At 34.0% G+C, this 26,269-nt stretch overlaps 5 protein-coding genes, 2 long non-coding RNA genes and 1 pseudogene across 11 annotated transcripts; 4 read left to right on the forward strand and 4 right to left on the reverse strand.

The window, feature by feature from the left end:
* The first annotated feature begins 1,926 nt into the window (after nucleotides 1-1,926).
* Nucleotides 1,927-2,750, forward strand: LOC104725542 (uncharacterized). Its single transcript, XR_757927.3, has 3 exons — nucleotides 1,927-1,995; nucleotides 2,447-2,508; nucleotides 2,708-2,750. It is a non-coding gene; the product is annotated as an uncharacterized LOC104725542 (long non-coding RNA).
* Nucleotides 2,751-3,416: 666 nt separating this feature from the next.
* LOC147935218 (uncharacterized) lies at nucleotides 3,417-4,018 on the forward strand. Its single transcript, XR_015571709.1, has 3 exons — nucleotides 3,417-3,522; nucleotides 3,617-3,685; nucleotides 3,786-4,018. It is a non-coding gene; the product is annotated as an uncharacterized LOC147935218 (long non-coding RNA).
* A 25-nt stretch (nucleotides 4,019-4,043) lies between these two features.
* Nucleotides 4,044-5,657, forward strand: LOC104725543 (uncharacterized). The gene is made up of 3 exons (XM_087473667.1): nucleotides 4,044-4,258; nucleotides 4,451-5,131; nucleotides 5,246-5,657. The coding sequence occupies exons 1-3, from the start codon at nucleotides 4,254-4,256 to the stop codon at nucleotides 5,520-5,522; spliced, it is 963 nt and encodes a 320-aa protein (XP_087329793.1). The 5' UTR covers nucleotides 4,044-4,253; the 3' UTR covers nucleotides 5,523-5,657.
* A 175-nt stretch (nucleotides 5,658-5,832) lies between these two features.
* On the reverse strand, nucleotides 5,833-6,312 carry LOC147935219 (elongator complex protein 3-like). The gene is made up of 2 exons (XM_087474369.1): nucleotides 6,163-6,312; nucleotides 5,833-6,078 (listed from the first exon to the last, which is right to left on the reverse strand). The coding sequence occupies exons 1-2, from the start codon at nucleotides 6,253-6,255 to the stop codon at nucleotides 5,920-5,922; spliced, it is 252 nt and encodes an 83-aa protein (XP_087330495.1). The 5' UTR covers nucleotides 6,256-6,312; the 3' UTR covers nucleotides 5,833-5,919.
* A 468-nt stretch (nucleotides 6,313-6,780) lies between these two features.
* Nucleotides 6,781-7,495, reverse strand: LOC104728762 (agamous-like MADS-box protein AGL97). The gene has a single exon (XM_087471295.1). It carries the CDS (start codon nucleotides 7,466-7,468, stop codon nucleotides 6,887-6,889), a length of 582 nt encoding a protein of 193 aa, XP_087327421.1. The 5' UTR covers nucleotides 7,469-7,495; the 3' UTR covers nucleotides 6,781-6,886.
* A 63-nt stretch (nucleotides 7,496-7,558) lies between these two features.
* LOC104728763 (G-type lectin S-receptor-like serine/threonine-protein kinase SD3-1 pseudogene) lies at nucleotides 7,559-9,382 on the forward strand (annotated as a pseudogene).
* Nucleotides 9,383-9,983: 601 nt separating this feature from the next.
* LOC104725545 (elongator complex protein 3) lies at nucleotides 9,984-13,851 on the reverse strand. Its single transcript, XM_010444212.3, has 9 exons — nucleotides 13,149-13,851; nucleotides 12,566-12,635; nucleotides 12,310-12,482; nucleotides 11,826-12,000; nucleotides 11,494-11,660; nucleotides 11,194-11,413; nucleotides 11,001-11,105; nucleotides 10,328-10,480; nucleotides 9,984-10,243 (listed from the first exon to the last, which is right to left on the reverse strand). Exons 1-9 carry the CDS (start codon nucleotides 13,622-13,624, stop codon nucleotides 10,085-10,087), a joined length of 1,698 nt encoding a protein of 565 aa, XP_010442514.1. The 5' UTR covers nucleotides 13,625-13,851; the 3' UTR covers nucleotides 9,984-10,084.
* Nucleotides 13,852-13,887: 36 nt separating this feature from the next.
* On the reverse strand, nucleotides 13,888-17,637 carry LOC104725546 (uncharacterized). Of its 5 annotated transcripts, none has more exons than XR_015571986.1 (12): nucleotides 17,211-17,637; nucleotides 16,985-17,113; nucleotides 16,681-16,875; nucleotides 16,318-16,365; nucleotides 16,116-16,244; nucleotides 15,903-16,027; nucleotides 15,626-15,711; nucleotides 15,346-15,446; nucleotides 15,099-15,217; nucleotides 14,495-14,648; nucleotides 14,234-14,381; nucleotides 13,888-14,135 (listed from the first exon to the last, which is right to left on the reverse strand). XR_015571986.1 is itself a non-coding variant. In XM_010444213.2 (12 exons), the coding sequence occupies exons 1-12, from the start codon at nucleotides 17,322-17,324 to the stop codon at nucleotides 14,077-14,079; spliced, it is 1,440 nt and encodes a 479-aa protein (XP_010442515.1). In that variant the 5' UTR covers nucleotides 17,325-17,637; the 3' UTR covers nucleotides 13,888-14,076. The 5 variants fall into 5 exon arrangements, 1 of the variants encoding a protein (XP_010442515.1); XR_015571985.1 differs by having other exon boundaries at nucleotides 15,338-15,446; XR_015571984.1 differs by having other exon boundaries at nucleotides 15,601-15,711.
* Between the last annotated feature and the right edge of the window lie 8,632 nt (nucleotides 17,638-26,269).

Here is a 26,269-nt window from a genome sequence, read left to right on the forward strand (position 1 = left end):
CTGCTGGAACTACTCATCAACAGATTTGGTGAGCGCAGAGTTGATACAATCTGGATGGGAAACTGAATATAAACCGTTGAGTACCTGGCACTTGTGTACTGTATGCCAAACTAATCTGCTGGGCAGAGACAAAAGAGCACCTAAGGATCATGTCTGTTATGGATGTGAACCGTATTTTATGTTACAATATATGAAATATTTCGGTATCCCGCCACCAGAAGAAAAAGGTCAAGCTGAGTTTAGTTGCCGTCAAGAACCATTCCCTCCCGCCAGCTTTGGTGAATCAAGGATCGAAAACGTGAAGGAAGTTGGTCTCGAGGCTGCTTTGTTTGGACTTTCCTTTCACCCATTTGTGGCTGATGTCATTGTAAATCGCACATATTTGACAAAGGAGACGACATCTACTATGGTCTTCTAGAGAAAAATGCTTCGTTCTAAGGATATCACTCAGTTGTCAGTGGAGTCGGTTAAACGCTATTGTGGTGATGTGGTTGCTGTTTGCAGAATGTCCAATGGTGACGAAGTTGCTAATCATGGATATTTGTATGTTTCCCTTACAACGATGTACTAGGTAGCAATTGACTATGTGCAGAGTAAATCGATTTAAAGAAAATTATTATAAGTAAAATTATTATCTAAAACCAATATCTGTTTGTGTCACACATAAATACATAATATGTAATTAAAGATTTTTATTTATTTATTCAAAACTTTAGTTTTTTATCTTTGAATGTGTAAGAGGTTTTATGGTAGAGAAAATATTGATAAAATGTTAATATTTATTGCAACATGTCTTTTGTGGTTTAAAAATCAAATTCATATCTTCTTATGTTTTATTTTGTAATCATAACAATTTTACATATTTCTTATTTAACCATAACAACATATACTAAATTACTCGGTAGTTTAGTTATTTAATTTTATTATATGTTAGTAACAATCATATTCTAAACTAAATTTCTGAAGATAATCTAATTTATTGATTTAAGTTTTTTGATTTGGCTATTTAAATCTTTTAAGTTAGTCGGTTTGTTAATATTTTCTATAAATGACAGATTATTACCAAAAAAACCATTATGAAAAAATTAATAAAATTCCAAAATCAACGTATTCGTGTAAGAATACATTTCACCCGTGAAATATGTGAACGTGGTAAAAAAATATTTATAAAATGTTACAATTTATAGCAATATATATTTTTGTGTGTTTTAAAAATCAAATTTCTATTTATGGTTTATCGAGTAACTATAATAATTTTGCATAATCTAATAGTCACTCATTTTAAATATATTATGATTTTTTTTTGGTACTAAGTTTATTTATAATGATAAAGATTATTTTCTCATTCCTTTTTAATAGCACACGAATATACAATTAGAACGTATTTTTCTATTCGATTATCAATATTTCCATTTTTTAATGAATAATGATACTAAATGTTGAGAATAAATAGTTTACATACTTAGATATATATAAATAATCACACATCATAATATCCCCTAATTTGTTGACATTTTTATATTTATTTATGAATATATATATAAATCTATATTTATTGGGAATTAAGTTTCTTTTAATATTGGAGATAAATCAGGTGTAATATACTTATTTCTATAAATAATAACTATTGAAAGCTTGTTATTTAAATTATTATGGTAATAATACTAACATAAAAGATAACATTTTGTTTTTATATGATTATGTTAATAAGTTATATGTTTAATAAGTTATATGTTCTTTATTTTTATTAACTTTATATTAATTGATATGTTTTTATAGCCATTTTAGAATATTTTACTTATATTGATTTGTATGTTTGTAAGTAAATTTTAGTGAAATTTTGCCTTAAAATAGTATGTAATTATTTAATTAGTTTTAATATGTGATATTTAAATTTATGTGAGAAATGATGACATATATAATTATGTAAAAATTAACTAGTGGGAACAGTTAAATTTGAAGGGATGTCCTAGTCCACGTTCTGGTCATCGTATGGTAAGTCTTTGATGTATCCTGACCAATGTGCCTTAAAACTAAACAATGTTTGTTGCTAACATACTGCTGGAATAAGTATATATAGTCGGACTTTGAATACACTACTCTCCTTCAGCTGAAACAGCAATATCCAGACTTTGGCAGTACCCAGTACGTCGAATTAACAAGCACTGAGAGTAGTATTAGATATTTAAGACTGTAGATATTTTTCACATTTTGTCTTGTAGTTTATACATCAAGGGTGGGAATCTGGAAAAGTTGTCACATGTGTGCTGCTTAATTTCCAAACTTATATTCTGTGATGAATAGATAGCAGTTTGTGTTCTGCTGTGTTGAGTTGTCTGCTTAGTAGAATTGTAATTTCATAGTCAATCAATTCTTGCCTCCCTTCTAGTAACCAGCCCATTAAGTTCTTATCTTGCTTTTCTTACATCTTACTTTATTTTTCCAGGTATTATACAAACACAAGATTATAATTTTTGGTGGCTTCTATGACACTCTACGTGAAGTAAGGTAGTAATTTACTCATTCCGTTAGAACAATATCAGGATCTTAATGCCATCTCTTAATAATAGAGAAGACCATGTAAACCTCCTCTAGTAGCTCCAACTGAATTAGGACATTAATGTGATTGAACATAAGTTTTCTCTAAGCTTTCATTTGATATAACATTTTGATAAGTTGATCTCTGCTATCCACTTGTCGTTGGCAGGTATTACAATGATCTTTATGTGTTTGACCTGGACCAATACAAGGTAAACCTACCTTCCGTTTCCATCCCATTCAACTCTTAGCTCTCTGGAACTCTCTACACCTTTTAAGTGAATATTTTTGGTGTCTCTTTGATAGTGGCAAGAAATAAAACCTAAGCCTGGTGCCATGTGGCCTACAGCTAGAAGCGGCTTCCAGTTTTTTTTTTATCTAGATGAGGTCAGTTTACAATTCACATATCTATATCATATTCTTCAAGTCCAAGCATAACCATTTATTTATAGGAAATCCTTTCATGCTGCAGATATACATACTTATATGGTGGTTATTCAAAAGAAGTCTCATCCGAGAAGAGCTCTGAGAAAGGAATTGTTCATGCAGATTTGTGGTCTCTTGATCCCAGGACTTGGGAATGGAACAAAGTATGTAATTCTAGATGGCATCATCACTTTTAGAGTTACTTCTTATACTCTTTACATGATAAAACTAGTATCACCGGGAGAGTGATACCCACAGTTAGTTCATTTATGTTTTGTAATTTCTATCAGTTAGAAGTATTAACAACCCAGTAGTTTTAAATTTTATCTTTCGTTGTCATGTAATGATTCTTGCTGTACCCCAGTGGTAAAAATTGGCTTTGGCATTTTTTTTCTTTTCGTTTTCTGAGAAGGAGATTATGTTTGAAGCTCAACTAATTTGATCATATTCATGTTGTTTGTCTTTGAAGCCTGGAGAAACTTTGAAGGATTTCTATAAGCGTACAAATATGTACTGGCAAATGGCTGCCTACGAGAGCATTCCCAACATACCGGCAAGGTACAGTCTTCCATCAAGCATATAATGATGACTCATATTGTAACAACATTGATCTGTCCTTGGCATAAGTCATGACATGTAATTGGCATTGTAGGAGCTGCGGAAGGATGGTTTTGATCTCGCGGAATCTCGGTATCTGGAACTCAAACCAATTCTAGACGAGGTGAGAGTTTATCACTGTTTCCTCTCTTTATATCGTGTAAAAAAAACTGGCCAGAGTTATGGTGATGTGTGATAATAATGGTTGAATGGACAATTTGCAGTTGGCAATACTTGAAGCAGAGCAAAAAGCTGAAGAAGCAGAAGGACCTGAGGCTAGTAGTAGCTCTAGAAAGGGAGGCGGCATTGCAAAGAAGAAGAGATGAGGTTTTCACAACCTCAGCAGTTATCGTTATTTACAGTGAAACATCAGTTTTGAATCTACTTTAGCTTAATGAGGCTGTAACTCTGTAACATTTGTGAAAATTTTGAGGAAAACTGCATAGAAAGATTATATTAGTGACAATGCTACTCATATCCATATGTAAGCTATTAAAAACGACTTCATTTTGAGTAACCGCAAAACTAAGCCATTAAACTCTGACGAACTAAACGACGTCTTTTTAAGTTAAGAAGAAACAAACACACAAACAAAAACTCAGAACTTTGTGACGGATTTACGAAATTAGGAAGAAGATCGATTTCAGCGAAAGTGAATCTCGACGTCACAATTCAATTGAGTAGATAAAAAAATGAGGTAAAAAATTCGCTGATTTTGGGTCGATCTTGAATACAGGGAATTGAATTCTGCTACTGTGTAGAATAGGGTTTAGTGTAGGGCTGGAGATTGTATAGAACAATTTCTTAGGGTTCAATTTTGTTTTATATGCATGCTATGTGTTCGATTAAATGCCTAAAGAGTTTTTGTATGTTTGTTTTGACTACGTAGTTCTGATGCTGATGATGGTGTGAATGTTAAATCAAGTGAAGAAGACGTTTCTCATAAGACATTTATTCATGATGATGGAACTGTTGAGTTTGATGAAGAGAATCTGATCGAGTGTAAAGTCACTGGATTTGGTGTTGAAGATGAGGAGAATGATTACCGAGATACACCTGTTAGTTCGGATATTGAAACAGAGCAATACGAAAGGTGTAGTGGCGAGCTAAAGCTAAAACAAGTGTTTGACACTTTGGAAGAGTTTAAAGAAGCTATGGTGGATTATGTGTTGAATGAAGGATGGAATGTGAAGTATTCAAGATGGGGAAAAGAAAAGTCTGAGCTCAAGTGTGCGATGGAAGGAGACTGCCCTTGGAGAATTTATTGTTCTTTCGAGGAACCGGTTGGGAAGTGGATGATCAAAGCGTATCACGACGAGCATCGTTGTGAAAGGAACGGATATAGCAAGCTGTTGAATCAAGCTGTAATTGCTAGGCTGTTTCTAAACGAGATCAGGAGTAATCCTAAGTTGAAACCAAAAGTTATTCAAGAACAAATCCAGCGACGTTGGAATTTAACTGCTTCGCGTGACCAGTGTCGGAAGGCAAAAGGAGTAGCGTTGGAGATTATTAGAAAGGAGAATGATGAACAGTGTTCATGGCTGCAAGACTATCAGTTGGAGAATATGGAGTAAGTATTTCTCTCAGTTACTTTTAGCACTAAATTTATCTAACAATATGGCTGCCTTTGTAGCATTTCTCTTGCAAGAATATATCGAATACTCTTTTGCATTCTCCTTGTTAGTACGAACCCTGATTCTTCGGTGGAGTTTCAAGAGGAGAGAAGTAAGAAGAATACTAAAAGAAAACTGGTTGTGGATGAGTCTCCAAAGAAGAAACACAAAGTTGGCAGAGAGGGAAGGATTGTACGCTGTGGCAGATGCGGTATGGTTGGACACAACTCAAGGAAGTGTGGTAATGTAGGGGTGAAGTATATACGACCGAAGAATAGGAACACATTAGATGAAGGATCTGAGTCCATGGATCTAGACAGCAACGAAGGATCAAGTCAGTCTACATAGAATTTGGTTAATATGCAGCTTTTGGATGTTTTAGATGATGTGAACATCTTTTGCTTTGTCTCCATTATTAGACGCTTACCAAGTGGAATTGGTTATATTAGTCCAACCCTTTTAAATGGAATATGGTTTTGATTATTACGTGTATCCAACAATCTGTAGTCCATTACAAGGCTTACCAAGTGAAAGTGGTGATTTTAGTTCAGTACATAAGTGCTTCAAAGAGTAGCAATGTGTATGCATTATAGATTCATATAAGATCACCGTAGTTCGTCTAGAAATCAGCTTTTTTTTCAACTTGATTATAAAAAAATTTAAAAGCAAAAATGATACCACTGACAAGGATAAGTGATTAATTCAACATACAGGTTCGCAAGTTTGGTTTTGAAGTAACAGAATTTCAAAGAAGATGCTTAACCATGTAAGGACCTTTCAATTCATAACCTAACTTTCTGTAGTAATGCCGAGTTCCTACACCAGAAATTACACCGATTTTGTTAGATCTGTGTTCTCTTCTAGCAATCCTCTCTGCTTCTTCCATTAGAAGGGTACCATAACCCTGCAAATTCGACACACAAGAAAAACCGGCAATTAGAATATAACTCCATAATTGAGTGTCAAATTCAAGTTAGATATCAGGTACCTGATGTTGCAACTTATCAGCCTCTTGACCATGAACTGCTGGTACAGCCGTTCCATATACATGAAGCTCACGGACAACAGAACACTTTCCCATGAGTTCTGGACAAGTTACATTCTTCCCGCATTTACGCAGACGTAACAACCCAACAAGAATGTCCTGCATCAACAATGATAGGTCTTTTTTGTCTATACTCTGCTATTGCATCTCTCGCCAACACGGGGAAGCTAACATAGGCGTTCTCTTTTCTCGCCAGCATCTGCTATCGCTGGCTGCTCTCGCCACCCTACCACAGCGAAGCCAACAGCTGCGTTCGCTTCTCTGGCCACCACAACAACCATAGATTTCTCTTCTCTTCTAATCCTTTGCATCAATTTTCTCCTAAAAAAATTTGGAAGATGTAACAAATTTGTCAATCAATTCAGATAGCAAATTTTTAGATAAGAGTTGAGCAACAAGTTGATCTAATTATTTAATACTTGTAGGTAATTGAATCCAGAATTAGATGAGTAATCCGAGTCAAAAATATGGTAGAATACGTAAAATAACTAAAAGATATAAAGGGGTTAAAGGTTTTTGTTAAATTTTGGATTTACAAAAAATTCAATATTACAAACAGGGGATACGAGAAAAGAATTTAAGAGAGTAAGTTCACAGAGGATAAGATCCTATGTAGAAGCAACTTGTGATGAGTCGAGGAAGTATCGCCATGGAAAGAAGCTAGGGTTTAGTCGCTGCAAAACTCGAGGTCATGAGAGGCGCTAGAGTTTAGATCAAAACCAGAAGCAACATGCGAAGTAGATCGATCACAATCCTCGTCGAGAGAACAAGTGCTAGGGTTTTGTTCCAAGTTAGAAACAGATTGCGATTTTTCTTTCTTCTCAAGGCACGCCATCATATGCTTCTTCACTCTCTCTATACGATCCTCGAGGATGTTTAACTCAGAGAGATCATCACAAGAATGGTATAGATCAGGGTCTTCCCACCAAAACCCTAGCTTCGATTGGGGTTTAACGTCAATCTTAGGAGGTGGCTTGCGATTTAGGTAACAATCAGCGATCTCTTGGGCAGGAGAGTAGCCGGAGAAGGAGTAAACAACGTCGGACATCTCTGAGGGAGAGGTTACGAAGACGGCGATGTTGGCTCCGGAGAGATGACAGAGATCGGCGGCTTTGGAAAAGACAGTTTGACGACGTTTAGAGCAAGCCACCGCTCGTTGCTGTTTGGTTTCTCGTTTCTTGATTTCGATTTTTCGTTTTGTTCCTTTCTTCATTGTGAAATCAGACGCGTTTGTGCTTGACGACGGCATAATGTTTCTTACCGAGACAAAGAGATAGAAAGCAGCGAGAGAAATAGAGAACGAGAGAGAGTAGAAAGCACTTATATAGATATTGTAAGGATGGGGTCAAACTTAGGTATTGTTTTCCTTTTTTAATCGCATATTTATTTTCTATTTTACATTTTGTGTTTTCTACTAGAAGTTTCTAAATATCACAACAACAACTGCAAAAAAAGGAAAAGTAAAAGGACTGTTACCAATTTACAATAATAATTACATACCTAAACTGATTACACACAAAACCAAAAGTTAATCTTGTGTTGTTGAAAGATAGAGAAGAGATTGTTTGGCAGAGCTTTGGTACTCCGGCTGATACTTTGCTTCCAAACCAAAAGTTACCTTCTTTTGAGATGCTAGTGAGAATTCTAGGTCTAGTTATTACAGTCTTCATTTGGAGGATTCAGGGCGGTTACAGCTTAGATGGGAGAGTAACATTACTTTCTGGTCAAACGGAAACGAAGCTTTGAAGAAGAAGAAGAAGATTGGTGCTGTGCTTACCTCTGAGGGAGCTCTGTTTCTTGAGGATCAAGATCTGATGAGACCTATTTGGTCTGTGTTTGGGGAAGATCATAACAACACTGTCAAGTTCCAGTTTCTTAGGCTTGACCGGGATGGTATAATCTGAGAATGTACTCGTGGAACGAGGATTCAAAGATTTGGAAACCGGTTTGGCAAGCTGTTGAGAATGAATCAGTGTCGTGTTTTCTCAACTTGTGGATCACTTTAACAGTTCTGGATCCTCCGAGTGCACTTGCCCTTTTAATTCTTTTGTATCGCTCTCGGATCCTAAATGCTTTTGGTGCCTTATCAGAAGCCAAGCTGCAAATCTGGTTGAATTCAAGAACTTGTAGTTGTATGGAAATCTACCCTGCTAATGATTCTGTTGTTTCTGGAGTTAGCTCCCAGAGATGCAAGAAGGTGTGTTCAGAGGATTCTGCTTGTACTGCAGTCACTTACACGAACGATGGGGATCCTCAATGTCGCATGAAGCTGACCCGATATATCAGCGGTTACTCTCTGATCCATCTCTGAGTTCGATACCATATGTTAAAACATGTTTGGACCCGATTGCTGTTAATCGAAACGTTTCTAAAGAGTCACCACCAGTGACTGTACCCAAGTCTCACGGTATCTGTCTTCCTTGTCTTATCGGCGCAACTTCCACTACACTTGTTCTGTTTCTCGGATTTCAGCTTGGTGTTATTGTGTACATCTACCAGAGGAAGAAGCAGCTAGCTAAAGAAGAAAGCTGATCGATTCTCCAAAGCTGCAAACCCAAAAGGTGTGATGATCTTCTCTGTCGATGAGATAAAGGCCATGACAGATAACTTCGATCATAACATAGGACCGGGGATATTCAAAGGGGTAGGATATGCCGGAGAATGAACTTGTTGCGGTTAAAGAAATGGAAGCGACATTAACAGAAGAAAGGAAGTTTAGGAGCTCTGCATCAAAGATAGGTACAATGCATCACAAGAACCTAGCGAAGCTTGGAGGTTATTGCTGCAGTGCGAGCTAGGAAGGAGATTTCTAGTGTACGAATACGCCAAGAACGGGTCAATACTGGACGAAACAAGAAACTAACTTGGAGAATAAGAATTGAAACCTGCTTAAGCGTGGCTAAAGCTCTCTGTTACCTCCACACAGAATGCAGGGAATTCGTCAGTCATGGGAACTTGAACTGTGGGAACATTTTGCTCGGGGAGGATTTGGAAGCTAAGTTAACTGAATATGGATTCGGTTTATGCGCTGCAAATAAAAAATGTTGAAGATTTTGGCAAGACGGTTTTATCTCTAGTAACGGGTCGATATGAACCAGAAGGAGTAGTGAGTGAATGGGTCTACAATATGGCTACCTTTCTAGCACTTCTGATCTTGACATAATCTAACGATACTCTTTTGCATTCTCCTTGTTAGTACGAACCCTGATTCTTCTTCTGTGGAGTTCCATGAGGAGAGAAGTAAGAAGAATACTAAAAGAAAGATGGTTGTGGATGAGTCTCCAAAGAAGAAACAAAAAGTTGGCAGAGAGGGAAGGATTGTTCGCTGTAGCAGATGCGGTATGGTTGGACACAACTCAAGGAAGTGTGGTAATGTATGGGTGGAGTATATAAGACCGAAGAATAGGAACACATTAGATGAAGGATCTGAGTCCATTGCTCTAGACAGCAACGAAGGATCAAGTCAGTCTACATAGAATTTGGTTAATATGCAGCTTTTGGATGTTTTAGAAGATGTGAACATCTTTTGCTTTGTCTCCATTATTAGACGCTTACCAAGTGGAATTGGTTATATTAGTCCAACCCTTTTAAATGGAATATGGTTTTGATTATTACGTGTATCCAACAATCTGTAGTCCATTACAAGGCTTACCAAGTGAAAGTGGTGATTTTAGTTCAGTACATAAGTGTGCTTGAAAGAGTAGCAATGTGTATGCATTAAAGATTCATATAAGATCACCATAGTTCGTATAGGAATCAGCCGGTTTCAACATGACTAAAATTTTTAAAAGCAAAAATGATACCGCTGACAATGTGATAAGTTCAACATACAGGTTCGCAAATTTGGTTTTGAAGTAACATAATTTCAAAGAAGATGCTTAACCATGTAAGGACCTTCCAATTCATAACCTAACTTTCTGTAGTAATGCCGAGTTCCTACACCAGAAATTACACCGATTTTGTTAGATCTGTGTTCTCTTCTAGCAATCCTCTCTGCTTCTTCCATTAGAAGGGTACCATAACCCTGCAAATTCGACACACAAGAAAAACCGGTAATTAGTATATAACTCCATAATTGAGTGTCAAATTCAAGTTAGATATCAGGTACCTGATGTTGCAACTTATCAGCCTCTCGACCATGAACTGGTACAGCCGTTCCATATACATGAAGCTCCCGGACAACAGAACACTTTCCCATGAGTTCTGGACAAGTTACATTCTTCCCGCATTTACGCAAACGTAACAACCCAACAAGAATGTCCTGCATCCATAAAGATTAAAAAGGATGGGTAAATCTAAGAAAATGTCAGAGTCTCGACATATTCTAAAACTGCTAATCAGGTGTAAGGCTTGGAAGGAAAAAGCTTTTCAAGTTTCTCATGAAAGTCCTTGGCTTAGTGCATGGCAATGAAATTATGGATACAAAATTAATCACCTTCTTAATCTATATATGACACAAGATCTTCTTGCATATTTGATACAAACTACATACTTAGTCATATAGGTTTATGAATTCGAAAAAGGCCAAGAGAACTGATACACTCTGCGTCCTACCTAAACTTGACCATTTTCCATTAAAAAACATCTATTTTTGATAAACATGACTTTCTGTGTCCAATGAGTGACAAGCAGTATGAGATCTTGATAAACCGGATAAGAAGGCATATTCATCCGTAACAAAAGTCAGACAGATTGGGTAATATTCATATTAATAATTCCTTCATAAAATCCTAGGCACTATGCTGTGAAGGGTGAGGATGAGAGATTATGAAAGTTTGTACCTGGCGTGTATCTTCATAAGAAAGGAATGTCTCCCAACCTTCATTGGCAGTGTAATCACGACGCACAAGCTCTACTTGTTCTGGCTTAATTTTGTGATGAATGTCCTGCACACAGACCATATAAGGAAATATTAGTTATGAAATTTAGAATTAAACTAAAATAAAAGAAAGAAACAACATTTGGCATCCTGACCTGAATTCCAGCTTCACGAGTACGAACATCACGGCATTTAAGGCCCAAGTCATCCATTCTGGCTAGAGCTAGTTCACGAAGATTTCCTTTTTCAACCCCTGATGTAACCAGAGGCATAGGAATATCACGCTGAACTCTATAAACACGTGTCCATGGAGGTACCATGGAGAGAATCCTTGCAACTATATCCACAAGCTGCTCAGGTGGATAGTTTCGGTACCTGCAGAAAAATTCAATAAGATTTTAAGCTTTTCTGTAGTGACATGCATGCACTCTTCGTTAAACACAAGAACATCGTACCTCCCAGTTTTCCATAGTTCATAAAGGCCAGTTCCACGAATCACAAGGGTGGGATATATTTTTAACCCATCTGCTCTAAAAGATGGGCTCTCGAAAAACTCCTTGAAACTTTCCATGTCTCTCTCAACCCCAACATTAGGAAGATCAGGCATCATATGTGCAACCACCTACATGCGAACATAAAAACGGAGTGAGTACACAAATATATCAATTTCACCAAATAAAGAAAGGCTCATTGGTTTCAAGGAAATCGATGAAGACACATAGGAGGTGAAAGCTGCCAAAAGATAGCACAACAAAATATTATTCAAAGACTAATCTATAAGGGATACCTTGAAACCAGCATCTTTAGCCAAGCAGAAGCAGTCAGCTACCGCAGCAACAGTATGGCCTCTATTTGTGTCACGAGCAACATCTTCATATGTGCTCTGGACACCTATCTCTAGCCTGGTGCAACCATATGTCAGCATCTGTCGTAGATGAGGTCCAAGGCAGTAATCTGGTCTCCTGATGAATTTGTAAAACAGATTAGGGAATGTATTACGAGATTCGAATCTTCAGAAATTAGAGATTAGACTCACTTTTCCACACGTTTCCGTTACAAATAGTCAATGAAAAATACCATGAACTGATTCACAAAAGTATGGTATCAGATTTTTGATATAGTTCCACTCAACTTAAGCATTTCCATTTAGTGCCACAAAAGAACAATGAAATAATTATATAGACACTATGGAAGCTTTAAGAGAAATGGAAAAAGATATTATACATGATCAAATGCATTCACAGAAAAAGACACTTCAACCCAAAACTCACGTTTCAATCGTCATGCCAATGCATTTAGTTGCACTATGTTCTGAATAAGCAACTGCTTCTTCAACATTGGCAGAAGTATGTCCTGATAACGCATCATGAAGATTCCGTATGAAGAAATCTCGGTACTCAGCAGGCAGCGACATAAAGGTACCTCCCATCAAAATGAACTCAACCTATCATTCGAATCAGGAGTAATCATCTGCGCTGAAGACTGGTAAAATGAAATAATTACTAGGAAAACAAGAAAAACTCTTACCTTATCTACACTGTGACCCAACCGCTTCAGCTGATCTATCCTGCTCCTTGCCTGAACATATGGATTGTACCTAAGACAATCAACAGGGTTTTATAAAAATCCCTTCAAACATGAAGCTCACATCCTCATCACATAATCACCGGACACAACGATATACAAAATAATCATGGCCGTTTACGACATTGATAATTTCCACTTACGAATTCTGTATCTTTTTTTTGCTATCAAGCAAGTCTACATTTTCATTTATAATCTAGAACATTCTCTACGATCATAAATATTGCTTTCATCTACAATCTTTAGACTAGAAGCCTTAGTTTCAGTCCAAAATATCAAGCAAGACTAAAACAACTATGATCCTAAGAAAAACTCCCAAGCTCTCATGAGGCTATCCACGCAACATAGTTCCACGTTATCAGCAACTAAAATCTAAGTTCAAACTCCGATAATAGATTGGATCCGAAATCACAAAATTCCACTCATAATTACTTAAACCCTAAACCCTTTCCTAGACCAACCGAACAGGCTCTGATCCGATTTCAATTCATTAAACGATATCAATTCGATAGCATAGACTCTTTACCTAGCTCGGATAGCTCGCATGCTAGTAGGCTCGTATCCAGTGTAAGACTGAGTACTATACTCGAAGTCAGAGTCAGGTCCACCGGGGCAATACACGCAAATATTACCCGTCGTAGCTATATGCGGACACCTATGAGGCTTCGACATGACCGCCACGACGGCGATTCCTGAAGCCGTTCGAACCGGTTTGGCACGGAGCTTCGGGAGAAGAGTCTCTCTCTCTGAATCCGGAAGCGCAGCGATCATCTCAACAAGCTTAGGCGCACGCGCTAATCCGTATTTCCGACAAGCGGCGGTTTTAATGGCGTTTAGGTCAACATTCTCGTTGCGGTGTGAGCGCTCAATCATGGTGCTAACAATCTCCGATATGGCGCGAACTCGAGCTTCTTCCTCCGTCAGTCCACGGCCCTGAAATCCGCCGCGACCTGGCCGTGGTTGCTTTTTCAACTCGCCGTTCATCACTACCGCCGTCGCCATCGTCACGAAAACCTCAGACGAACTACGCAGATTTTGTGTCGTTGAACGCAGGTTTTGTGTTTAGTGACATCCAAACGGCATCGTTTTTAGATACATTTAATCGGGTCACCCACCCATTAGTCGGGTCACCCACCCAACGCTTTTAAACGGTTTCGTTTTAATTGAAACTTGAAATCCTCGAGAGTGGTCGTCCCACTCCCACATGGCCTCTCAAGATCAGTTTATGCAATAGCAAAGATGGATCGAGGATTGGTTAAATAGGATTGCCAAAACATATAATCCATTCAACTTATGTGGTTTTACAAAAGCTTTCATCATAATTGCATTTCAGCAAACTACATTCAACTCTTATACAACTTCCTCCTATCATTCAAATTCTCACCCAAAAAAGAACAAAAATTCATATCCTTCTCATTGGAGTCTAAATTATGAAAAATACTTCTATATTTTTCCTAACTTCCTGCGCGTAGCCTTCGTAGAGAAGCCCGTCTACGAGATCTTCCTTTGCTATCTGTAAATCTCAGGTGTTATATATGTTACCAACCCCATCAGCTCATGTTTTTTTATGCAAAAAAAAGTGTAGTGACAAGACAGACATAACCAATTTACCTCTTGTCACTCTTCCAGATGCAAGTAAAGCCTCTTGGGCCATTGATCTCCACTGTTGTGCACACGAGTAATTAACTCCCATTCCAACACTAAGTCCTCTTAACAAAACTACTGTTCGGAGTACAGAGAACAGTTCCTCTGGAAATGTCTACCACCAAAGAACACTTTCAAGTTAGTTTGGTATTTATTATTTATACCTGTGGAAATATAACACATATACAACTTTTTTTACTTAGTCAACATATATGGTGCTTTACTTACCTCAACAGCGATCTTTTTAATTGAAGAGTCATCTGCGAAAGGTTGCAAAACTGTCTCACCAGCTGGCATCTTTGTATCAAAAAGTGTTTGTGCTAACCGCAGAAGTTCTTGCTGCTCATTCTCACATTTGGCCACTGTATGTAAACCCATTTCCCTGAACATCCACAACCGCAATTACTTAGGAAACTCAATGCTACACTAATCCAAACCATTGACAGTGACTATTCCAATCTTTAGACATAAAACGATTTCCAATCATAACAATCCCCCACATCCTAGCTTCAAAACAGTTCCCACATACCAAACTAGCCAACATACCAAACTAGGCATCTTAAAATGTGAAAACCCCATTTTTTGAGCAGGCATGAACCCACAGTGTTCATAGCTTAAACAGAAAGACATTCTCACTCACAAATTAACATTTGTGGTAACAAATGGTTTCACCTTGAATGCACACTGGTTCTTATTGAAATGTCTTTCTAAAAAAATATTTGCTAATGAGAACAAGGTTTGAGCCACGAAACTGATAATATGTTTGAACAAAACCAACAACCAAAGTCAAAAAGTTACTTCAGTAGTGCAAGATAAGTTTTAATGTGATTACCAAAAGCTCTGTGATACTCGTGAAGCATTGTTATCAGCCATGGCAATGACCAAATTCGCATAACCAAGTCTCAATTTGTCAGGAAGTTCCTTCACTTGACCATAGTCCAGCAGTGCAACCTGACGATGAGAAACAAGATTACAAATCAAGACATATAGACAGGTAAGTTCGGCCAAGAGACAACAGTGAGCAAACTAAGAAACTACCAAATAATAACTACAAACAAAAATATGACTTGCCTCTTGACCTTTACAAATCAAGATATTTCCAGGATGTGGATCCGCATGAAAGAAACCACTTTTCAGTATCATTTGGCCATATGCACGGGATAAACTGTTAAGTATATTGCTGGGGCAAGAGGCAATATAAATTCCAGTGTGGTATCAGTAACAACAAAAGAAAGAAGGACTAGGACACGTGAATTTCTAGAACATAATAGCTACTAAGACTTTGGGCCATAGAACTTAGGCACCATACTCTCTGAGATGATGTAGGAGCTTACTGCTTTGCTGCCTCTGCAATCTTACCATGAGGATTTATCCCTCTTTTAGCCATCTCTTCACCAATGCTCAGGATCGGAATTCCATTGATGTATTCCATCACCAGAACCTTCCTGAACGAATTATGAATGTTCATATGGTAAGTACTTGCAAATCATCCGAAGCAAAAATGAAAGAAAAAAATCATAGATTGAGATGCGAGTATACTGATGAACAACAGAGGAGGATCCATTTAGAGAAGGGGCCTTAAACATTATCAAGATAACCAATCAGGTAAATGATATGCGAAAGTAAAAACACTTACTTAGTCACCATATCTCGCAGAACTCTTGGTACCAAAACAGGAGACTTTTTGTTATTCGCATAAAGAAAACATCGAATTCTTTCCATTGCGTTGGCCTCCCTTTTGAAGTCAAATTCATAACCAATCTTGAAAAAGAAAACACATTGCTTTCAATGACTTGGAGAAAAGAAGTCGTACATGCTATATCTAATAAAGAACTGGATCAATAAATACCTGTTTCTCCATTTCCTTTGTTATGGAATGCAAGTCAAATTTGATATCTGTTTTCTGCATGTATAAGGCAAATAGTTGCAAGTTTCTAATGTCTGTCATCATCAACCTTTCGATGCCAGGATGTTGAACCTAAACACAAGGAATCAAGTTAGAATCTTATTAAAAGATGGGAGGCTTTTAGTAGTCCTCTGATAATGCTCACCTTTACAACAACATTCATCTTGTTACCCTTCACTCTTGCTCTGTGAACCTAATAAAGAAAATAAATGTATATGTATCAAAGAATTAATAGATCTATGGCAAGAGAGGACAAGCTTCTAGCATAAATCAAAAAACCATCACGAGGTGTAGAGACATAAACTAACACTCCAATTCAAACTTTTTCAAGCATCAATGGTAATATCCCAAAGTTTCTCAGCTATCTTCCACTTCCTTTGTACCATATTTTGTTGGTGTTTACTCTTTTACAATTTTCATAATTGGTCCATCACCATTGACAAAATCCCAAATACTCACTCAACAATGTTCATTTGATTGTAATGTTCCCACCAAAAAGCTGTAATACCTGAGCAATAGAAGCAGAACCAAGAGGCTTTTCATCAAATGTGTCAAAGATCTCATCAATGCTTTTACCTAACTCCTTCTCCAGAACAAGCTGAACCGCATCAAACGGGGTCGCAGGAGCTTGATCACACAAAGTAACAAGCTTTTTCACCCACGCAGCTGGTGCCATGTCAGGTTTTGCTAAAAGTTGAGCAATCTACGATTTTTTTAAAACAAAATCATCAAAACAAAAACAAAAAGTCAACATTGTAAATGAAAAGAGCCACAGAGGACAACAACAACAACTATGAAATGCAACAACGTACCTTAAGGAAGAAAACTCCAAGATCAGAGCACATGAAGTAAATTTTGTCAGCAGCTTGCTCATGTTGTCTTTCCCACATTTCCTCTTGCTTCTTTGCATCTTTCACTAAACTCACTCGAAGTTGAAACACCTGAATCCAAGCCCAAAAATTCAAACTTTATAGAGAAAACTGTAGACTAATGAAATAAAAGATTAATAAAGAAACACAGTAAAAAGAAAAGAGAGACCTTGTAGCCAGTGTAGATATTGGTAGCTCGAACCCAGAATTGAAAAGAGCGTTGCCATGGACGAAAGCTCTCGGAGATCTTCTCCTGCATCTCTTTGAAATCGAACCTATGCATTATTTTTTCTTTTTCTTTTGGCTAGCGGATTGCTTCCAGTTTCCAACTTGTGTAACTCAATTTGGGTAAAGGGAATAGTTTTCGAATGCGAAAGCTTTCGTAGGAAATGATGAAGTAGAGATCGTGTTTTCAGACAAGCTCAGCAATCCGGTCATGGTTTAAAGTCTTCTAAAAGACTCAAACCAATATGGTGTTAACGAACCAGGAAAACCCGGATAAACCAGAGAGAAACCGGCGATCCAGTTTTATTAATCGAACGGGATTTAGAACCGTCCCATTTTGTTTCGGTCCATCGATTATATCAATTGTTTGTGAGTTCCGATTTGGTGAATGGCAAGTTTGTAACCCGCGCGGGTATTCAACTTAGACAGTGATTTATTTGTCTAAAATTTACAAAATATATATTATTCAATTATGGATTTTTAAAACTCTCTTGAAATCTACAGTTATTATTGAATAAATGATTTAAAAATTTATTTTAAAATCCACTGTTATTCAAAACAGTTTATGAATTTGGATTTGAAAAATTCTTATTCACCTCTTTTTAATTAACCAATCAAAATACAACAAACTGCTATGTCATATCATATTTATAAAATAAATCAAAATTAAAATAAAAGACAAAACAAGTTAAGGAAACCAATTCTGTAGATTTTTTTATTAAGGAAATGATGTTGGTTTAAGTTTATAAAATAACGATTAGACTTTAGATTTTACAATTAAACGAATTCATATGTCGGTTTGGGTTTACAAAAAAATGGTTAGGGTTTAGTTTTTACAAATAAACAAAATTATATGTCGTTTTGGGTTTACAAAAGAGTGGTTAGAGTTTAGGGTATACATTTTACAATTAAATGAAATTATATCTCGGTTTAGGTTTTCAAAAGAGTGGTTAGAGTTTAGGGTTTAGATTTTACAATTAAACGAAATTATACGTCGGTTTGGGTTTACAAAAGAGTGGTTAGGGTTTAGATTTTAAAATTAAGCAAAATTATATGTCGGTTTGGGTTTACAAAAGAGTGGTTAGGGTTTTGATTTTAAAATTAAGCAAAATTATATGTCGGTTTGGGTTTACAAAAAAGTGGTTAGGGTTTAGATTTTAAAAGTAAGCAAAATTATATGTCGGTTTGGATTTACAAAAGAGTGGTTAGGGTTTAGATTTTAAAATTAAGCAAAATTATATGTCGGTTTGGGTTTATAAAATAGTGGTTAGGGTTTAGATTTTACAATTAAAGAAAATTATATTTTAATTTGGGTTTATAAAAAGAGTGATTTGGGTTTAGATGTTATAATTTAAAACTATAATATAATGTTTAGAATTAATAATTTTAAAATTAATTGATATACAGAAATTGTTTCCTTAATCAATAATTTGTTTCCTTAACTAAGAGGGGGTGAACCTTTGTATTCATCCCCTTCTCTCTCAACCAATCAAAATGTTCTATCTAATATTTTATTTAAAAAATAAATAAAAATTAAATTAAAAAACAAAACTAATTAAGGAAACAAATTCTGTATATTTTTATTTAAAGAAAGTTAAATATTGTCTTGGTTTAGATTTTACAATTAAACGATGTTATATATCAGTTTGGGTTTATAAATGAGAATTAGAGTTTAGATTTTATAATTAAAACGAAATTATATGTCGGTTTGAGTTTACAAATGAGGTGGTTAGAGTTTAGATTTTACAATTAGAACAAAATTATATGTCGGTTTGGGTTTACAAATGAGATGGTTAGGGTTTAGATTTTACAATTAGAACAAAATTATATGTTGGTTTGGGTTTACAAATGAGATGGTTAGAGTTTAGATTTAACAATTAGAACGAAAGTATATGTCGGTTTGGATTTACAAATGAGATGGTTTGGGTTTACAAATGAGATGGTTAGGGTTTAGATTTTACAATTACAATGAAATTATATATCGGTTTGGGTTTATAAAAGAGCGGTTTAAGTTTTTAATTTTATAATAAATGTGTACAAATTTTATTTTCTTATTTTATAAAGAGTAAATGAAGAGGGGTGAACCCAAATATTACTCGGATTTTAATGAATTTTAAGGATTCTGGATGATTTGAGAAAACTTCTTTAAATGAAAATACAAAATTTAAATCTCATGGTTTTAGGTAAAATTTGAAAGAATTTTGCAATAAATCATATCAACTTTCCTAAAATCATTTAAAATTTCATGAAAACTCAAATCACTTTGAATATTAAATTGAATACACACCCCCCCCCCCATTAAAATTCGAAAGTTTTTAATTTACAAATCTATATTGGAGTGTAAATATGCACGCACACACGGTATATATAGGATGTATTGATCTTGATATTATTCAGTTAATAATTTTTAAAAAAATCTTCCAAAATCTTTTGTTATTGAACTTTAACATTTATGTAAAATCATTCAAAATTATTGAAAATTTCTTGTTATTCAATTAACAATTTGTAAATCTCATTTCAAATCTACTATTATTTAAAAAAATATCATAATACTGTAGGAAAAAGCTTATGAATATGATTCTAGGATACTTTTATAGCTTTTTAAGTTGTAAAAAATGAGTTACAAAATCACACCTCTTCATTCAACTGATTCCCAAAATCACACCTTTTTGGGAATATCATTTTAATTGTACGCATAGTCCGTCCTTTCTTCATTCAACTGATGATCCATGTTTGTCCATTGTGACTCACACTCTTAATAGCTCGAACTATAACAAATGCTCTATTGCTATGCAGATGAGTCTAGGATCAATACCTAGGCCAGACAAGGATGATAGCTCATTTAAGATTTAGAGTCGTTGTGGTGAAGGCATGAATTTTGAATGTGGTGAATCATCAAATCTAGGATAATATACTCTTGTGAATACGATGTTGAAAGATGGAATTATTTGTTTCTCCATTTTCGAGTTAGTAATCTTTGGAAGTATCAATTGGAGAAGTCTATCATGGAACACTTGAACTCACAACATATTACACCAAGAAAAAATATTATTTAGGAACAATTGGCTAATACCATGAGTCTCACTATGATACATTGTGATTGTGAGCATGGGAATGAATTGATGAAAGAAGCTGAAACTAGTCGGATAATACATTATCTCATGGGATTGAATGACAGCTTTGCAAACATAAGAGGTCAAATTATGAATATGAAGCCAAGGCCATGGTTGATTGTCATATACAATATGCTTGATCAAGATCAAGCTACACCTACTCAAGAAAGTAACAATCAAGTTCTTCTAGTTAATGGAGATTATCAGAAAACTAGATTTTCACATTGTCAAAAGATTGGTCATATGGCTGATTAGTGCTATAAGTTGCATGGCTTTCCTCCATGATTTAGGTCTAAGTGGAAGACCAATGCAGTTCTCACTTTCACAAGAACAAAAGGTTGAGAAAGTGGATCAATCAAATGATGACATGTCAACGGAACATATACAAGCTATGATTTCTTATCTTAGTACCAAGTTTCACACTTCTATAGTGGAATCCAGACTTATCACTCCTTGTACATCGAGTTCAACCTCAGGCTTATAATTTCATATATTTCAGGTACATTTCTGTCACTTTATTCAAACTCCTATTATGACATGTTAGTATCTTCCTTATATATTTAAGGAACCAGTCGTTCCTCCTAGAGAGCTTTGGTTATAAATTTGGGGTTACTCACTATGTACCTTTGTCATCCTACTAAATGGTTACACTGTTAGGATAATGGACATATGATTGATTCAATTAATTGATATTGTCTCTCTTTACAATGTTCTTTTTACACCTAAATTCAAATTTAATTTGATAAATGTTAGTGTATTACCAAAAACTTTAAAAACTAAAGTTAGTTTTAGATATCATCTCCACGGTTCACCGCCAGAACACACTTTTTCATTATTAACATCATCTTAATTTTAAATATTTAATTATTTATAATAGAATAAACAATTTAAAAAGTTTAAATTCTTTAAAATAAAAAACCGGAAGAAACAAAATGAAACTTTTAAATTTGAATACATGATAAATCAAGTTTTTTATTCATTCGTATTTGAAATCATTTTGGTATCTCTTTTATAGTATGACTCTGAATCATTTTTTAGTTTTTTCAGGCGATGTGAGACATTATATACACATATTTTTTATTTATTGATTGAGTAATATATGTCCGTTTTAAAAATTTTGAATTACATCATATGTAGAAAAAATCACAATTTTTATTAACTAAATGTATTTTATAATAATTTATAAACTTAAACAAAAAAATTAGATCAAAATGAATCACTACAAACAAATCATAATATAAAGTCATTTAATTATCGTCATTTTAGAAGCGGACATTAGTATGAAAAAAAGAAATTTATTGACAGACATTTATTAAACTAACGTAAGTTAAAATTGAGTTTAGTTAGCGAATCATATATCTCTAGAAAAACCTAAACAAATCATGTTTCTGCCTGGCTGTATCTTTTTAACCTTGACTATTGCTTTTTGTGGACAAAAAAACTTCAAATCATCTTCGACAAAAAAAAAACAAAAAAAAACTTCAAATCATCACACAGTTGATAACACATTAGCACGTTGTGAAACAGTGACGTAATTTCTTTTTCATTAGAGCTAATGTTGAAACGAAAAGCATTGCTAACCATCAAATTATGGTAAGATATTTTACGAAATCTCGGACCAAATAGTAACCGACCTACTGATGTCACTCATCTGTAAGGAGTATCACTCCAAATCCAGTCCAACAACAAATAAAGATGGAATTTGACAACAAGAAGTTCACTGCAATTCATCAACAGTAACAGAGGAGAGTTCTACTCACCATGTGTTCTCCTCCATACAGTCAAGGCTCCAAAGATAACTCACATGCACTATACTCCAAGTGAAGAACATATTCTCTACTCTTGCATCATCATTGTATGCAATTGATGATGACACTTGTCAGAAATTAGCCTAATCATTATAATCATTAGGTTATCATTAGCTTTGATATATAAAGACAGTGTGATGTAATTGATAAAGAACGAAGATATACTTTTGAGCCTCTCTTCTCTGTATATTAGCTCTTGCTTTCATAGGCAGTTATAAAAATAACTTTTAAGTGGTTCCAAGCGGTTGTAAATTGTCTGGAAAAACTATTCGCTTTTTTTCTTTATTAATCTATAGGAAAAAAATTGTTTCAAAAATATATATTTAAGTTATCTATGCATTTTTTAATAATTATAAATAATTAATTAAAATTTTCAAAAAATTAACTAAATATTGTTTGTTTAGAGTTATAAAAAATTGTAAATGACAAAAAAATAATGCATTTATAATGATTTTTAATGTGTTTTCTTATTATGTGCGAAAAGTCTAAAAATAGATTAATAAGGAACAAAAAGGAATATTAATTAATTATTAGTTTTTTTTGTTCGTCTTCATGTAATTTTTGTTTTCTAACTACATAAATTTAAGTTTATGTTTTGACTTTAGATACATGGTTAAAAAATGTTCATAATGAATTGCATGATATATATATATATATATATCTAAATTTTAATCGTGATATAATGAAGTATAATGAATATACCATCATCAATCTTCGATGCTTTTATTAGTAAAATCTACATCCAAATTTTTTATTTTTCATTTGGTAAAAATGGATCGGGGCAGTACATGATATGCGGATCAGACGTGATTTATTTGAAATAATATGTCATACAAAGTTATTAAACAAACAATCTAATATATTAAAGGAGAAGTCGAAAGGGCTCACAGCCATTCTCACAAAATGTGACGTCGTTTACCCTTAATGAAATTGCTCTTAAAAAAAAATCGGGCAAGCTTTCATTCTCTATTTAAGTTGTTGAAACGCACCACATTCATCCTCAGACTTAAGATTACTAATTTGCCATTAATGAGATTCAAAAGTGGACCTTTATACCCTTTAGATTAATTAAAAAGATTTAAAAGATTATTTTCTTAATTATCTAATCTATATAATCGTCAAAAACGTGATTTCTATAAGTTATGAAACCCTAAAACCTGAAATAATGGGCTTAATAGAAAACTCAACCAAAATATACCGACTTCTTCGAAACCCTAAAAATATAGGTTATTCGTTAATATAAATAGGTACACCCCTAACCATTCTCCATAATTCGAAATCTTAAAAAAAGAAAAACCCTAAATTACTCTCATGTTCTCGAATTTATATTTGTATTATAGTCTTGATGATCTTTTATATGGATTTTCGTATTCGTTTTCGTGTTCTAATTATTCATATCCTTTTTCTGTAGTATTTGTTTGGAACGCAAGTTCAAGTATCACCAAAACTTGTGTATGGTTTCATTACTCATTCAATTATATTGTATATTTTCTTGAATTAAATAAAGATTTGTAAATCAAATAATACTAATTCTTATGTTTCAGTTGAGTTAGTAGATGGTCGTGAACTTAGTTCTATGTGCCCACACAAGAAAATTAGGTATTTTATTTTTTTGTATACTTAAACTTAGTTCCTTTATACCTTGATGTTGCTAAATTAAAAGTCTCATGTTTATAGTTACAGGAACACTTCGGAAGATTCTAGAATTAATGAAAGATGTTTGGTAATTGTAATAGTAAACTATTCTATCATCTTTATTGATATTTATTCATGTGTTTCTGGCTCTAATAAATAAATATAAATCTATAGGTAGAGGTGGCAAAGTCTATCGAATGTTTTTATTTTATTTATGCTTCCTCATTGTTGCTAAGAGGTATGTTGCTAAATTAAAAAGTCTTTGGTTAATATTATTATAAATATTTTCTAATGATCTAAATTAAAACATTATTTAGATGAATCCACCAATGTTCGTATGGTGACACTCATGTATTGTTTAAAATTTTATAATAAGAAAGATTATTAATATTATAATTTTGATTCAGAAATCATACTAATATTTTGTAGTTACTGTTTTTTTTTTTGTAGAAAGGCTATGTTTGGTGCTAATAATATCCCAATATCTATGGTATAATCTTAATTAAAGTGTATGTAAATGTTCAAAATTACTTATTCATATTTTCTTGGATATAACATAATTTAGATTGATTAATTATTAATCAGCAGGTGAAAGATGCAGGGTCAGCAAAACGACGTATGACGACTATTGCTCGGTAGTTGTTTATGTTAAAACAACAGTCTTAACCCTAATTCTCTGATAAAATAATGTTATAACGTATGTTAAAGTTGCTTAGTTTGGTATTATCACGGTAACAATTTGTGTTTAAAGGTCACCCTGATATTAATTCTTTTATAGAAACATGATACTAGCGTTTATTCGTAAATCTTTGACTCTAGCCCTATTTTTTTGATATTATCTGCAGAGGATGTATTTATCGCAAAGAATCTAAGTCGTTTCCTTTCTATTTAAGATACACAGTAATTACCGAAATATATTCTTATAGATTTTATTATATCTATTCTAACATATTTTGTTATTTTAAAATAGACTGCATATGGAAGAAAAAATATTTGGAGTCGTAGCAAATATTCTGGCGTGAAGCGAGTAGAAGAACATATTTTAGAGAATAATATGATGAATGTTCTGAGATCTTATAATTGCTGTTTTCTGGATATTGTTTTATATGGATGAATATTTTATGAAATAATAATATTCCTATAAAGTTTAATTTTTTAATTAAAATTTTACAATGCTTTAAATTTCGTTCAATAAGTAAATGAGATGAGACATGTCAACAATGAAAAATGTGCGTACCAAAATTCCATTAGTAGCAATACAAACGACCAAAAGTTTAAGTTCTTGCATCATCATGTAAATTTCAATATGTCGTGAGATTGTATATTTAAAATTCCGAAAATGTATATATGAATGATAGAAGTAAACGAATCAAGAACCCATATTAAGTATATGAAAATGGTTTATATATAACTTTTTCAGGCTGCATTTTAAAAAATGTAATAATTATTATTTTTTTATGAAATATTAAATTTATTAATTGTACATTATGTCAAGCAGGATGAATAAACTTAAGAAGTATTCCATATTCAAAACATAACAGAATAAAGTGTATTATCACGATTAATGTAAAAATGGAAAATATAAATACGCATTAAAAGTCGTAATGATAAACATTAACAAGATTACTATTATCTCTAAAATAAAGGGAAATGTAATAAAGATATTTATGTATGGAAATCTATAGATATTATTTTAAAAAATTGGTAAACATATATTCTTAAACATCAAAAAAATGTATATATCTAATATATATTAAATTACATATATATATATATATACGTCTATTCGACTCTTTTGACATTCAACCTAAAACAAATAAGAAAGCAAAAAACAGAAAACTATGGTTAGGTATAGCCTTTTCGATGATGTTTCGCGTTTGAATTCATCGAAATATGAATGGAAAATTCGTGTGAAAGTATTGTCTGATATTAAAGTATTGGAGATGGTTTTATCTGATATTAAAGTATTTACTTTATTCTAATAATTAGCTCATTATGTATTCCAAAAATAAAGCGTATATGCAGTAATACGTGAAAGTTTTAATTTGCAAGCGTTGAGCATATTATTTTGACATATAAAATCATATTATGTGACAATTATTAATACTATGTTTTATTAGGGTGTAAAGGTCCAATGTTCTTTTCGTAGAGAAGTTTATGATCGTTTTGTCTCCAAGTTCAACGTTGGTGATTGGCTCGATTTCGAAGACTTTAAGGTTGTTGAGCAGTATGGTTCATGTTTAGCTACCACACATCGTTACAAAATAGTTATTTTGTATAATAACACGATCAAAGAGAATTCAATTGTTGGAGGGGAAGATTTCTATGATTTCGTCGATTTAAAACTCATTAATGATGGTACCCAATGTGAAGATTAGTTAGTGGGTGAGTAACTGTTTTCGTTATTATAAAATTAATTTCAATTGTTATTAGTAAATCTTCGTATT

The sequence above is a fragment of the Camelina sativa genome, chromosome 11 (assembly GCF_030686135.1).
Source record: "Camelina sativa cultivar CO46 ecotype springtype chromosome 11, ASM3068613v1".
Lineage (NCBI taxonomy): Eukaryota > Viridiplantae > Streptophyta > Magnoliopsida > Brassicales > Brassicaceae > Camelina > Camelina sativa.

Coding starts and splice junctions, on each gene's coding strand:
- LOC104725545 (XM_010444212.3), bottom strand. CDS start 13,624: ATGGCGACGGCGGTAGTGATGAACGGCGAGTTGAAAAAGCAACCACGG. Junction 12,483..12,565: donor TGGGTCACAGTGTAGATAAG/GTAAGAGTTTTT, acceptor TTCGAATGATAG/GTTGAGTTCATTTTGATGGG. Junction 11,661..11,825: donor CTAAAGATGCTGGTTTCAAG/GTATCCCTTATA, acceptor GTTCGCATGTAG/GTGGTTGCACATATGATGCC.
- LOC104725543 (XM_087473667.1), top strand. Junction 5,132..5,245: donor TATCAGTTGGAGAATATGGA/GTAAGTATTTCT, acceptor TCTCCTTGTTAG/TACGAACCCTGATTCTTCGG.
- LOC147935219 (XM_087474369.1), bottom strand. CDS start 6,255: ATGGGAAAGTGTTCTGTTGTCCGTGAGCTTCATGTATATGGAACGGCT. Junction 6,079..6,162: donor CTGATAAGTTGCAACATCAG/GTACCTGATATC, acceptor TCGAATTTGCAG/GGTTATGGTACCCTTCTAAT.
- LOC104725546 (XM_010444213.2), bottom strand. CDS start 17,324: ATGCATAGGTTCGATTTCAAAGAGATGCAGGAGAAGATCTCCGAGAGC. Junction 15,447..15,600: donor ATTGCAGAGGCAGCAAAGCA/GTAAGCTCCTAC, acceptor CTCTTGCCCCAG/CAATATACTTAACAGTTTAT. Junction 14,136..14,233: donor ATCTGGAAGAGTGACAAGAG/GTAAATTGGTTA, acceptor TGAGATTTACAG/ATAGCAAAGGAAGATCTCGT.
- LOC104728762 (XM_087471295.1), bottom strand. CDS start 7,468: ATGCCGTCGTCAAGCACAAACGCGTCTGATTTCACAATGAAGAAAGGA.